Here is a 13,066-nt window from a genome sequence, read left to right as displayed (position 1 = left end):
GGCAAGGGTGGGGCTTTTGCTTTGGGTTGGTAACTATTCCCAGTCCGGGCAACCCAAAGGGACATGGTTCCACTCTGTTCTCTAGGGGCGCTCTGAGGCTGAATCAACTCCATGGCAGTGGGTTACGTTTTGGGATTTGCGTTGTTTTCAAGGTTGGCATTTCAAGAGAAGAAACTGAGTTTCCAAGTTTCCTAAATGGTAGTTTCTGACATACTTCAAACCTAATTCTTATTCTGGTTTAATATCTCTATCAGGAGTCCTGAGGGCTGCCAAGAGAGGTGGAACCCTACTTTAGGCAAATGAAATGAGTGAAGTAAATAAGAGAACTATTTTGTCTTTCTTAAGTACAGAAATTTAACAAAGCTGATCCTACTCTAGTTCCTATCAGCTAGTGTAAATGTGGTAAAACATCTCATCTCTGAGGCTTTAGAGGCATCAAGAGTTTCTGTAAGAGCCAATCTCAGGAAGAAAAGACTTGGAAATGCTCCAAATTCCTCAGGTGAAAGACCATTGTTGAAAACACAATAGATTCATGACCTTGTAGTGAGAGTTTTGTGCAGAAATAGTACTTCTGGTTCTTGGCCTCCTTAGGTGAAATAGAAACCATTTCCTTGTGATGGGGCCTGGGGTAAAGTTTGCAGTTATCCAGTTATCAAGTCTCCTATCAGCTGATGGGATTGCCAACTTACAGGAAAGGGAGGGGCGCTCACCTCGTGCCAGCAGCTGTACATGACTTCATAGATGGGCATGGATGCCAGGTGGGGACGATAGAGCCTGAAGCCATTCGAAATGGCTTCCACAACTTCTAAGTTTGATTTATTTTCGAAAGGCATTTTGCCTTCTGTAAACACTTCCCACATCAGAACACCTGCAAACAAAACCCAGGGTGGGGGGGAAAGGGTTAGAGAAAAATGGTGAGTTGAAGCTGAGCCGTTTCAAAGTACAAGGCATTGTTATCCTTCTCCAGGCCGCATGCACCTTAATTCCTGAATAGACTTGTCAGTTGAAATAACTCCCCCGGCTCTGTCTTACAATTTCATTGGTCTTGACCACCCCCTAAAGGAAAATAAAAATGCTGGCAGTATTAGCATTACTAGATAATGCTCATGTGCCCATGTCCTTGGATCAATGAACCTTTCTGCTAGTCCATAGAAAGTAAAAGAATTATAGGAGGCTCTGGCCAGGAGTTTCCAGCCACAATAGATGGCCCATGTCTCACTCTCTGCACTGAACGATTAGAGAATGGGATCGTGTCCCTAAGTATCTGTAACTCGGTACATTTTGGGGGTTCAATAATCATTGATCGATTGATTGAAAAAAACTTCAAGAACTTCCAATTTGGAAGTTCATCATTCACATATACAAATATGTAGAGAGCATTGATTAGAAACCAGGTCTGTGTAAGGGCAGAGAATTGTAGAAGAACAAGTCTAGTCTGTGACCTCTAGAAGCTCCCTGTCACACAAGAAAGGGAGACAAGGGTTGGGTACAGTTCAGAGAGTCTAGCTGCTTTGTAACTCACTTGATGAGCACCTTTGGTGTTGTTAACCCTCCGTCTTCAAGACGTGGGCCTACAACTTAGCACTGTCCCGCAGAGTGTGCAATGTCAGCTGTTGTCTCATGTCCACGGACACCTAGCAACTCACACTATTCTGCGGTCTCTGGTGTCCCTTTAGCCCTAAAAATTCATCCAAGAGTGTCTGCAGGAAAGAGCATAGATTTGTCATTGCTCACCTATTGTTATATTTTGGAAACCAACAAAACTCCATTGGATATAGATCTATAAAGTGTCTTCCTCAATGGAAAACATTATCATATGTAGAGCCCAAAGAAGCCCATATGTAAATTGCACAAATTTAAAATTATTAAGTGTGATTGTTAGGGAATGTGTTAACTAGACATTCTTGGATAAGGGTAGGGACAGAACCCAATCTATCAGTTGGGTCGAAGCCTGATGAAATCTCCTTAGTGTGCAAGTCTTTTTTGTAAAAGAGAGAAAGCAAGCAAAGTCAAGTCCTCTTGGCCCTTTTGCCTTCTGTCAGAGCGGGATCTTGTATCTGGTTCCTCAATCTCCTATTACATCACCTGTCAATCCTAGAAGTTGCCAGCAAACTACTGAAGATAGATTCATTCAGCTTACTTCGGACCTCTGCATCCACCAGCCTGTGCCCCCTGCAGTCTCTGCTTCATTGTCCTGCTTCCTGTGCATCAGCTTCTAGGAGTCAGGAGAAGCCTCACTTGAACTGGACTGGACTTATCCTTTCCTGCAACTGTCGAAGCCAATTTTGGATCTGAATCTCTTTCTACACACCACACATACAAGCGTCATTAGTTTTGCTTCTCTGGAGAAGCCAACATAAGAGAGTAAATAAGTTAGTACCAGGTTTAAAATCAAAGTTTCCAGTTCAGGTTGTCAACTGAGCACCTTAAGAATAAGCAAATCACTCAGGAGTTAGGTAATTAAATTGATGGATTGTAGGCAATTCTCAAGGACTCTGTAAGATCAATTGTCCATGCAAGTCTTTGTGGTAGAAAGAAGTTGGCTGAGTTTAATTTCTTGATCAACAGACAGTTATGGTTTTACAGTACTGATTGTTGGGAAAGGGAAATACCCAAGAGGCATGGATACCTAAGAAGGTGGATGACACTACCTGCCAAAGACAGCCTCGATATTTAGGACCCCTAAGACAGAAGCACAATTGCTCAGGCCATCAAGGTTTTTCTGACTCCCAGCGACTCTACGCCCAACAGAATGAACTGCTACTGCTCCTGTACCATCCTCACAGTCTATGCCATGTTTCACCTCCTGGCTGCAGCCACCAGGTCAATCCATCTCCACGAGGGTCTTTCTCTTTTTCCCTGGGCTTACACTTTACCACGCATGATGACCTTTTCCATGATGATTAGATTTCTTAAAATGCTACACCATAGTTTTAAAAACTGAAGATTTGAAAAAGATTGGCCCATTTTACGGAAGGAAACTTCGGTAAAGAGCAAAGGTACTCACCAAATGACCACACATCTGATTTACTGCTGTGCTTGTTGTAGTGGAAAACCTCAGGAGGGGACCACTTGATGGGGAACTTGGCTCCAGAAGAACTGATATATTCATCGTCCAAAACATACCTAAGGTCATTGGATTTAATGCATGTTGTATTATTTACGTTCAAGTTCCATTTACTTTAACTCAAATCCTTCAGTTAACTCTCTGTTGCTAAAAATTATTTGAACGCCAAAAGGTTCTGTACAAATTATCTTTTTGTTAGCAAAGTAGAAAATGATCTCTTAAAATATTTCTTCCCTAAACCAATCATCAATTGTATTCATTCAATGTTGAGCTCAGAAAACCCACAGAAATTTTTCAATTTAAAGCATGCCCATGATGTATTAACAAAATGAAATAAAAGATAAGCAACCACTATTCTTATACTGGAAAAGAACAATTCAAAATTGATTTATATTTTCTTACATTATGCAAATAGTTTTTGTTGAGTATAGAGTAAAGGGTATGCATAAGCAAATGTGGTGAAGAAACCTGATCATGTCTAGCTATCAAAAGATATAGTGTCTGGGGTCTTAAAGGCTTGAAGATAAACAAGCGGCCATCTAGCTCAGAAGCAACAAAGCCCACATGGAAAAAAGCACACTAGGCTGTGTGACCATGAAGTGTCGAAGGGATGAGGTATCAGGCATCAAAGACCAAAAACTCATATCATTGTAAATGAGGGTGAGTGCAGCGTGGAGACCCAAAGTCCATCTGCAGGCAACTGGACACCCCCTTACTGAAGGGTTGTGGGGAGGAGACGAGAAGTTAGGGTGCAGGGCAGCAACAATGAAACATACAATTTTCCTCTAGTTCTTAAATGTTTCCGCTCCCCCACTATCATGATCCCATCTGCCTCATAAATCTGGCTAGACCAGAGGATGGACACTGGTACAGATAGGAACTGGAAACACAGGGAATCCAGGACAGATGACTCCTTCAGGACCAGTGGTGAGAGTGGCGATACCGGGGAGGGTGGTGGGAAGGTGAGGTAGAAAGGGGGAACCAATTATAAGGATCTACATATAACCTTCACTGTGGGGAATGGACAACAGAAAAGTGGGTGAAGGGAGATGTTGGACAGTGTAAGATATGGCAAAACAATAATAATTTATAAATTTTCAAGGGTTCATGAGGGAGGGGGGAGTGGAGAAGGAGGAGGAAAATGAGGAGCTAATATCAAGGGCTCAAAGAAAGAAAATATTGTGAGAATGATGATAGCAACAAATGTTCGAATGTACTTGACATAATGGATGTATGTATGGATTGTGATAAGAATTATATGATCCCCCAATAAAATGATTTAAGAATTAAAAAAGAAAGTATTTGAACATTCTACTTTTGTTGTGAAATTTTCCAGCGCATTAGAATGATCCTTCATGAAAGCAATATTAGGCAGTAGTGGATCATTGAGTTGGGTCCTGTATCCTGTACTTTTCCAGGGTTGCCCATGGGTTGAGTATGAAAAGAAATCCATCACCCACAATAGGTTAAAGGGATTCAGGAGCAGGAGAGGCAAAAATATTCCAGATAACAAATAATTATAGATTTCCCTAGGTAAGTTGAGCCTTAAATGCCTGGTGAAGTTTTCTAATCATGGACAATGCCAAGAATCTCTCAGACAGAAGCTCAGGATGAGACCGCAGCTGCCTGTTTGGATGACCAACCAAAGACAAAACAGAAGGATAATAGCTGCAAGGATATCAATGTGCATGGATAAAGTCAAAGACCAGATGGGCTATCTCCCTACAAGGACTGTGGTCGATGAGACACACAGAACATGGGTGCTAAGATTGCTATAGAACCAGTTTCCACTCATAATGACCCTACAGGACAGAGTAGAGAAGCAGTACCCCTATGGGTTTCCCAGGCTGTAACCTTTATGGCAGTTGAAAGCCTCATCTTTCTCCCATGGAACAGCTGGTGAGTTCAAAGTACTGACCTTGTGTAACCCACCACCTACTCAGGGTTCTTCCTAAAAGAAAGGAGGCTCAAAAAATAAGCTATATTGAGTTGCATTTTCCCTCCAGTCTTGAGTGTAGACTTAAAGTCATAACTACTACACTTGAAAAAAATGAGGAGCTGATAACAAGGGCTTAAGTAGAAAGAAAATGTTTTGAGAATGGATGGAAACAAATGTACAAATGTGCTTGACACAATGGATGGATGTATGGATTGTGATAAGAGCTGTATGAGCCCTTAAAATGATTTTTAAAAATGCTACACTCGATAACAGAAATATTGTGGTAATTGGATGATTTTATGTCAACTTGAATTTGTATGAAAGTGTAGGGGTAGATGACAACCTGTTCATCAGGCCACAGCCTGATGATGCCTTCTTTGGGAGTAGCCTATTTATAAAGAGAAACTGAGAATGTCCTTTGTCTTTAACTTTGCTGGGACGCTGTGTCAGCCTCCAGGCTGGGGCTCCTGTGGGCTATCTGACCCTGAGAGCTGTCCCCACCCTGCCATGTTTCCACCAAACTTGTAGCCACTTGATTATGCACCTACCAGTCTGTGATCTCTCTACACAGAGTCACCTTTTGGCCTCATTGGCCTATAGGTACATGTGTGTGAAGAGGGTCCAGGCTAGCATCAGACGCATGGACCTGAGTTGAATTGGGCTGGGACGCCTTCTTGATATAAGATTACTTCTTGATGTAAGGCTCTTTCCTTCTTTTTTTATAGGTTGAAAAGTTAATTTTATTTTATGTAATTTGCCTCAAAGGCAAGGGTTCAGCAGAATAAATTATTCTGCCCCCCAAGGTTTTTTTTTTTAAAAAACGTTTTATTAGGGGCTCATACAACTCTTATCACAATCATACATACATCAATTGTATAAAGCAGGGTTCTTTCTTATACATAGATGAGTGTCACTGGTTTTATTTCTCTAGGCAACTCAATTAACACAGTAACTAAGTGTATTTATTTTTCTTTTAGAAATATACAAATAGAAAAAAATTTTTCTTATTCTTACACAATGATCTTTTGAAACCTTTAAGATAAAACCAAAGGGCTGCCATTTTGCTTTCCCATAATGACCTAAGGAAAATCAGAAGAATAAAAGTAGGGACATTGATTAGAAAAATAAAACTCAGAACTGATTGTCATTGAACTGATCCTAACTGATGGTAGCCTTATGTTACAGAACCCCACAACTAATGTTTGCTTCTAAAAAGGATGTTTTTACTCAGCCTAACCAAACCCATTGCTATAAAGTGGATAGGAACTCATAGTGACTACATAGGATTTCAAAGCTACATTTGTTAGCAGATGCCTCATTGTTTTCCTCCAGAGAGGTTGATGGTTTGAACTGATGACCTTGTGGTTTGCAGTCAGTCCATCGCTTACCTAATCAAGTCTATTCTAATTCACAGCGACCCTATAGAACCTACCTCTGTGGATTTGCAAGACTGTAACTCTTTATGGGAATAGAAAGCCTCATCTTTCCCCTTTGGGGCAGCTGGTGGTTTCAAACTGCCGACCTTGTGATTGGAAGCTCACGATGTAATCCACCATGCCACTAGAGTTCCTTCAAATGAACACTGCCATTAAATTTATTCTGACATACCGTGAGGAGAGAACTAATTACAGAGAATGTCGCTCAGCTTTGTGCTATTCTCCCAACAGTAGGTATAATTGAGTCCATTTCCTGGAAGGTCTTTCTTTTTTCTCACTGATTCTCTACTTTATCAACCATAATCCCTTCTCTAGGGACCAGTCGCTCCTGATAATATGTCCAAAGTAGTGAGATGAAGTCTCAACACCCTTGCAAAGAGTGTCAACTATACTATATGCAGCCAGAAAAAGAAGAAGAAAAAAACTGTCTTTGAAGAAGAATGCTTTTCAAATGTTTTGAGAATGATGATGGCAACAAATGTACAAATGTGTTTGTCACAATGGATTGATGTATGGATTGTGATAAGAGTTGTACGAGCCCCCAATAAAATGATATTTTTTTAAGAAGAAGAATGCATTTGAGAAACAAGGAGAGCAAGATTTCATTTTGCTTATTTTGTTTAAACTCGCTATCTGTCCTTGCTATCTGGGTGGGAAGTCACACGGCGGCACTAACACTTCCCTCAAGGGAGAACAAAGTTTAACCAGTTGTGTTTTCAATTGGTCTGTAGACAAATATGGAACTCCTTTTTTGACGAAACAAAAAATATATCACATACCTCGTCATTCCAAAGTCCGAAATCTTTACAATACACGTAGAGCTGACCAAACAATTCCTTGCCGCCTATAAAAAAGAAGAAAACAATATAAATTTGAATCCACGCTTTTCTCTCCAGGTTTTCTATTCCCCTTTTCCTTAGTTCGTTTAAGCCTCCCACTGCCTCTTGCGTGGGTCAAGCTATTTTGATGGTGAAACCTGCCAATACTACCTATGTATGATCAACAGCCTGTCTTCATTGAATAAATTTTAAATAGTTTCAAAGAAATAACAAAAACAAAAAAGAAATGTTACTATTTTTGCTTTAAAGAATTTGTGAACTTTGCTAAGAAGTTAAATATGTTAAATATGAAGGATGTTTAAAAAGTTCGTGGGACAAATGGAACTGAAGATGTAAATTGAACATGCAGATTTCATTTCTCAATATAAGCTCCATCAAATTGAATACAGTTGTAACTGATGATGACAACCATTTAGCCCGTTCCTATAACACAGAGGATTCTGCGAATTTAACCATGTTAATACCACCGACTTTTACATTGCTCACTGAAGAAAAGTAGGCATCCTTTAAATATCTTCTAAAATGAAGAAATAAAAAGATGTCGCAGGAGTCAAATCAAGACTTTAAGGTGCATGCCTAATGAGTTCACGCAAAAGCTCTTGCTAATATTGTCTTGCTGGTGAGCGGACTGAGCAGAAGCATTGTTGTGGTGGAGAAGAACTCTCTGGTGAAGCTTTCCACATATTTTTCTGCTAAAGCGTTGGCTAACTGTCTCAAAACCCTCCTAGTGAGCAGATTGCTGGCCCTACCAGGAAGTCCATAAGCACAGTGCCTTGAAAGCCCATCTGACCCTGAGTCGATTCCAATTCACAGTGACCCAGCTTCTCCTTAGGGTGTCCCGGACTGCACATCTTTTTGGGAGCAGAAAGCCTCATCTTTTTCACATGGAATGGTCAGTTAGTTGGAGCTGCTGGTCTTACTGTTACAGTCCAATCCCTAACCCACACCATCATCAGGATTTCAGGCCTTGACCTTTCCAAAAAAAAAAAAAACTGTGGTCGTGACCTTTGCTCTTAAGCAGTCCACTTTTGCTTTACTTACAGTAATATTTTCACATTTCTTAAAAATACCACGCTACACTTGATACGGTACTACAACCACTCTTCACTTATTATCTACCTTGTTCTTGGCATTCTGTATTTATAGCAATAGTAAAAAACCAAATATTAACTATTTTGTGCATTACAAATGTATGTCTGGCGTTAGCAAATGCTAAGTGCAATAAAAGAGTGTTGCTGGCTCTAGTCTCAAACCCAAAGTATTAAGCTTGTGTCAATTTTTCTGGTCCAGGATTCTCAGTGGTTTGGCGATTATGTAATGTTATTTGGCAGTTCTGTAATGATAGAGTTAGACTCCATTTTGGGATCTTGATGAGACCTTCCTCCATTTTTGCATAGTATCAATTTTCACATAAAGACCTGGTCTTTGAAACCATGTCAATAAGTGAGAAGTGGGTGTGTATACTGAAGAGGCAATCTATTTGATGCCCAAATTACCTATTTTCACTCAACTTGGTTTAGAAAGGCAATTGACTGCATTTTTAGTCGCATGTGATCAACTGCCTAACAGAATTTTCCTCTTTCCAACCACGTTGTGGTTCCATTAGTGTAGTGTGGCGGGACACACTCTCTCTCTGCCTCCACATCCCTGCTGACAAGCCACACATGGAGCCACGCTGATGGCAGCCAGAGCCCTGGAGCTGGAGGAGCCATGTGGAGACCCACGCCAGCTCATGTTCTGTGTGAGTCTAAAGAGGAATTTGTGGACTACTATCAGAAATATGGGCTAATATCTGAATTGGGCTGAGATGTGTTCTCAATATACAATTGCTCTTTGATATAAAGCTCTCTTTTTACACACATATGAGTGTCTCTGGGTTTACTTCTCTTGCCAACCCCACCTAACGCATGTAGCAACGAAAGCAGGAAGCAGGATGCCAGACTGTTCTGGCTCTGCACTCAAAGCCAAACCATGATACAAGTCCTTGACTGAGAAAGAACTCATTCTCGGCTTATGTATAGTAAGTGGTATGCAAGTGGATAAAATAAACACAAAAGAAAGTAATAAAGGATCGGATAGACCAGGGCTGCTCAATACGTCCATCGCGATCTACTAGTCGATCGCAAATGTAGTATGGGTAGATCGCATGGCGTTAAAAAAATAGACCTAAGCCTATCATCAATCCTGTCACTTAGTTGATATACAGCGCAGTCAATCAGATACAATCTTGGGTGTCAAACGCATGCACAAACAACTGTGCTAAGTGGAGCAAAACTGACAAGCTAAGTTATCGCCAATTTTTAGACCTTGTTTTTTTTTCCTCTTAAACAAAAAAGGGTATTAAATGAGTGGGGAGCTGGACCAAGTAAGAAGACAAAACCGCATCACTTTCATACGGAATGGGAGATGTTGACACTACAAGCCGACATTCAGCTGAAGTCCAGAGTGCATGAACAATTCTGGAACTTGCTCACAGAGGGAAAGTACCCAAACATGAGAAAATGTGCTACCTGCTTGACTGCATTATTCGACTCTACTTATTTACGTGAGTCAGCCTTTTCCCACATAAAGATCATTAAGTCCGAGTACCATTCCACCATGACAGATGATCATTTGGAAGTGTGCTAGAGGCTGGCTGTCAGCAGCTACTGTCCAGACTATGCATCCCTGGCTCAGTCCATTCAGTGCAAGTCGTCAGAGTAAACTCAGGTCATGACAAAAAATGTACATAGTTAATTGTGTTATGTTGTGCAATATGGACTCATGCAGTTATGCACAGTACACAAGCATATATAGTACATATAAAGAATTCTCAATGCATTAAATGTAATAAAGAAATAAATATATGTTTTGCATTTTTGTAGTTGATAGATAATTTTGACTTGATTATTTTTAAATGTAACTCAAGATATACTGGCAAATTTCTTAAGTGAAATTGTTTTGTTTTTTAATAAGCAAAACATTAAATACAGAGATTAAGTTCACACATTTATAGTCTATAAAATAGAAATAAAATTGAGTCTTAATATCCAAGAGTACAATATTTCTTCTCATTTCATTGACTCTTTTTTTATGCTCCTTAGTAGAGTTTTACCTTTTTAAAAAAGTTCAGATCTCTCTTGTATGTATTCTTATAATTAGCCCATAATTTTCATTTGAGTTTGTTGATACTAGATTTTACACACACACGAAACCAATTCTCATGTTACCACCAAGTGGGTAAAGCTTGAGTAATTTGAGGGTTTTTTGTTGGTGTACTTTATAACTAGTCTATGAAGGTGTCTGAACTTTTTTTGTCTGACCCTATGATTATATGGACATTATTATAACAACCTGTTAATTGTACAAAAAAAAAACACATTCCACTAAATTCATAGGTGTTTGTGGAAGTTAAGTATTTGGGTATGGTTCATTTCCCTTTTCTTCATGCAGCTTCTGGTTGTGGAGCACTGAGGATGAGAGACAGTCATAGAATTATTTGTTGCTAGTGCCAGGCAACATTTAAGGCACAGCTGCAGTGAAGTTCAGTACCATAGAGTACGGAACCACACTTCCTGTTGAAGGCTCCTGCTTGATGTCCTGAACTGCTGGTTCATGAGAACACTCACAGTGAGCTGCTTCTGGGGGTTTACAGCTTTCCACACTCCGTGCTGACTAATGAAATCCTGTTTCTGGGCAGAGATTTTCCTGTAGATTTCATTGTAAGTCTTGGAAATACTACTCATTTTGTGCTGAAAAGAACTAATGAGAAATATATTCTTCAAAATAATGAAATTAGAGTTAAAGTTTTAAATATGCAACTAAAGCCCAATTCTAGGATGTTACAAATGTTCTTGTTGCTTAGGAACACGTTTCACATACTGCATTTACTGAACCAGTAGCTTTCAAAGAAAACATTTCAACTGTTGGTGCGTCATGTGTGAAGTGCATGCCTAGTGCGTGCAGTCTGTAGCTTTACTTGGTGCGTCCACATCTCATCTGCGGGCGCTGTCTGACAGTCGGCACTCATCACGCACACGGAGCCACGTTTAGAGGGCCACTTTTAATGGACAGCGTTTAGATTTCCAAAGAGAACTTTGGAGTCCTAACCATGAATGCGTCCTGCTCTCTCTGTGTGCCAGCTGTCACTGATGGAATTGGGACGTCCGTGGCGGTGTGTGCTTAAGTACACCGATGTGCTTCTACTTGAACCCCAGTGAAATCCCCATGGTTTAACTTACACTTTTGAATGGGGTTTTCCCAGTCTGACCCAATTACTAATCAGATCATACCTGAGAAGAGGCTCATATGTCCTAAACTATGGAACTCTCCGTTTGACGTTTATTTGATTTATAGCAACCACTTTGGCTTCAGTTGCCTTTTTATCAATTACATTGCTTTTTGTCGAGACTGAGCTTTGTCATGTCTGAATTTCTCTAACACTGAATTTGATGTAAAAAATGTATGATGTGCTAGAAATTGTATTCATAATAAGCTAAGTTACAACAATGTAAACTATAAAACATTTCTTGTAAATTGCCTAATTTATTTTTTCATTTATGTACAGTTTCTTATGTAAGATTTTTAAATACTTGTTTGTGACCTGCTCTGTAAACATCCTTTTGTACCCTCTTAATGGATACTTGCATGGAAGAAAAAAAAAAAAAAAGTTCAGATCCTAAATATTCTTGTTAAACATTCTCCTAAAGCTGATACCCAGAGCTCAAGTAGTAAGAAAATGTCTTGAAAATGATGATGGCAACAAATGACTTGATCATTTTATAAGTAGCTCGCATGCTGGAAAAGTGTGAACACCCCGGGCTAGACTATAAAGAACCACTTGGAGCAAACAGAACTTCTGACACTGTCTCCTGGCTGCGTTTTGAATTCTAATCCTTAGCAAGAAAGACAAAATCTATAGTGAGTAGGATAGTGTCCTAGGTGGATTTATACCCTCTTCCTCCATTTAGAATTCTAACAATTCTCCCTCCATTTACAATTCTCCATTGAGAAATCTGCTCAATAACTGGACACTAGCAATGTGTTAGGAAGAAAGAAAACCATTGATCTATGTGATACCAATAGTTACCGCTACTGAGTACTTCTGTGTCCCAGGCACTGTTTTAAATGATTACATATATTAATTAATATGATTCTTTTAGCACATTTATATGTAGAAGATACATTGATGTACCTTAACTAATTAAGGGAGAGAGACAGGCTTTCTACTCCTATAAAGAGGTATGATCTCAGAAACCTACAAGGGCAGTTCAACCCTGTCCCATTGACTCAATGATATTGAGATATTTGAGTTACTAGATAAATTTCCCAAGGTCACATACTGAAGTAAACTGCTTATTATACATCTTCTAGCGATAGTCTTTAAAAGCCCCACCAACTTACTTTTTCCTGATGACTCTGCTTAAGGGAACGGAAAAGGAAATGCAGCTAAGATTAAATAACTCAGTTGTGAGTGATTGTTAACAGGTCAATTGTGATTGTCATCCTGCTGGGTACAAAACAAGCTATCCATTCAGGAAGGAAGAGCTTGCAGTGGAGAGCATTCTTTGGATCCAGAGAACCCTGAGCATTCCACCTTCTCCATCCAGAGACAGAGAACTGTGGGACACAGGAGAAGCAGCAGAGGGGTGTCAGAAGAGTAGCAGCAACGTAACCGAGAACCAGCACACGAGTTAGAACAGGTTTCCCAGCCCACAGAGTAAAGTTGAGGGTTTTTAAGCAGAAGGTTGCTTGCAGAATAGGTTACCTCGAGGCACTTAATTTGGGGGATCTAGGTTTGCTGACC

At 39.9% G+C, this 13,066-nt stretch overlaps 1 protein-coding gene across 1 annotated transcript in view; it reads right to left on the bottom strand.

The window, feature by feature from the left end:
* The window catches only part of TXK (TXK tyrosine kinase), a 60,886-nt gene that overhangs the window by 6,481 nt on the left and 41,339 nt on the right, over positions 1–13,066 (bottom strand). The window contains exons 11-13 of the mRNA XM_075544975.1: positions 7,222–7,286; positions 3,008–3,126; positions 711–868 (exon numbers count right to left, since the gene is read on the bottom strand). Coding sequence (XP_075401090.1) covers positions 711–868; positions 3,008–3,126; positions 7,222–7,286 — 342 coding nt within the window. The remainder of the gene's footprint in view (positions 1–710; positions 869–3,007; positions 3,127–7,221; positions 7,287–13,066) is intronic.

Source organism: Tenrec ecaudatus, chromosome 3 (assembly GCF_050624435.1).
Source record: "Tenrec ecaudatus isolate mTenEca1 chromosome 3, mTenEca1.hap1, whole genome shotgun sequence".
Lineage (NCBI taxonomy): Eukaryota > Metazoa > Chordata > Mammalia > Afrosoricida > Tenrecidae > Tenrec > Tenrec ecaudatus.
The sequence above is the reverse complement of the archived record's forward strand: the minus strand, read 5'-3'. Positions and strand labels throughout refer to the sequence as shown.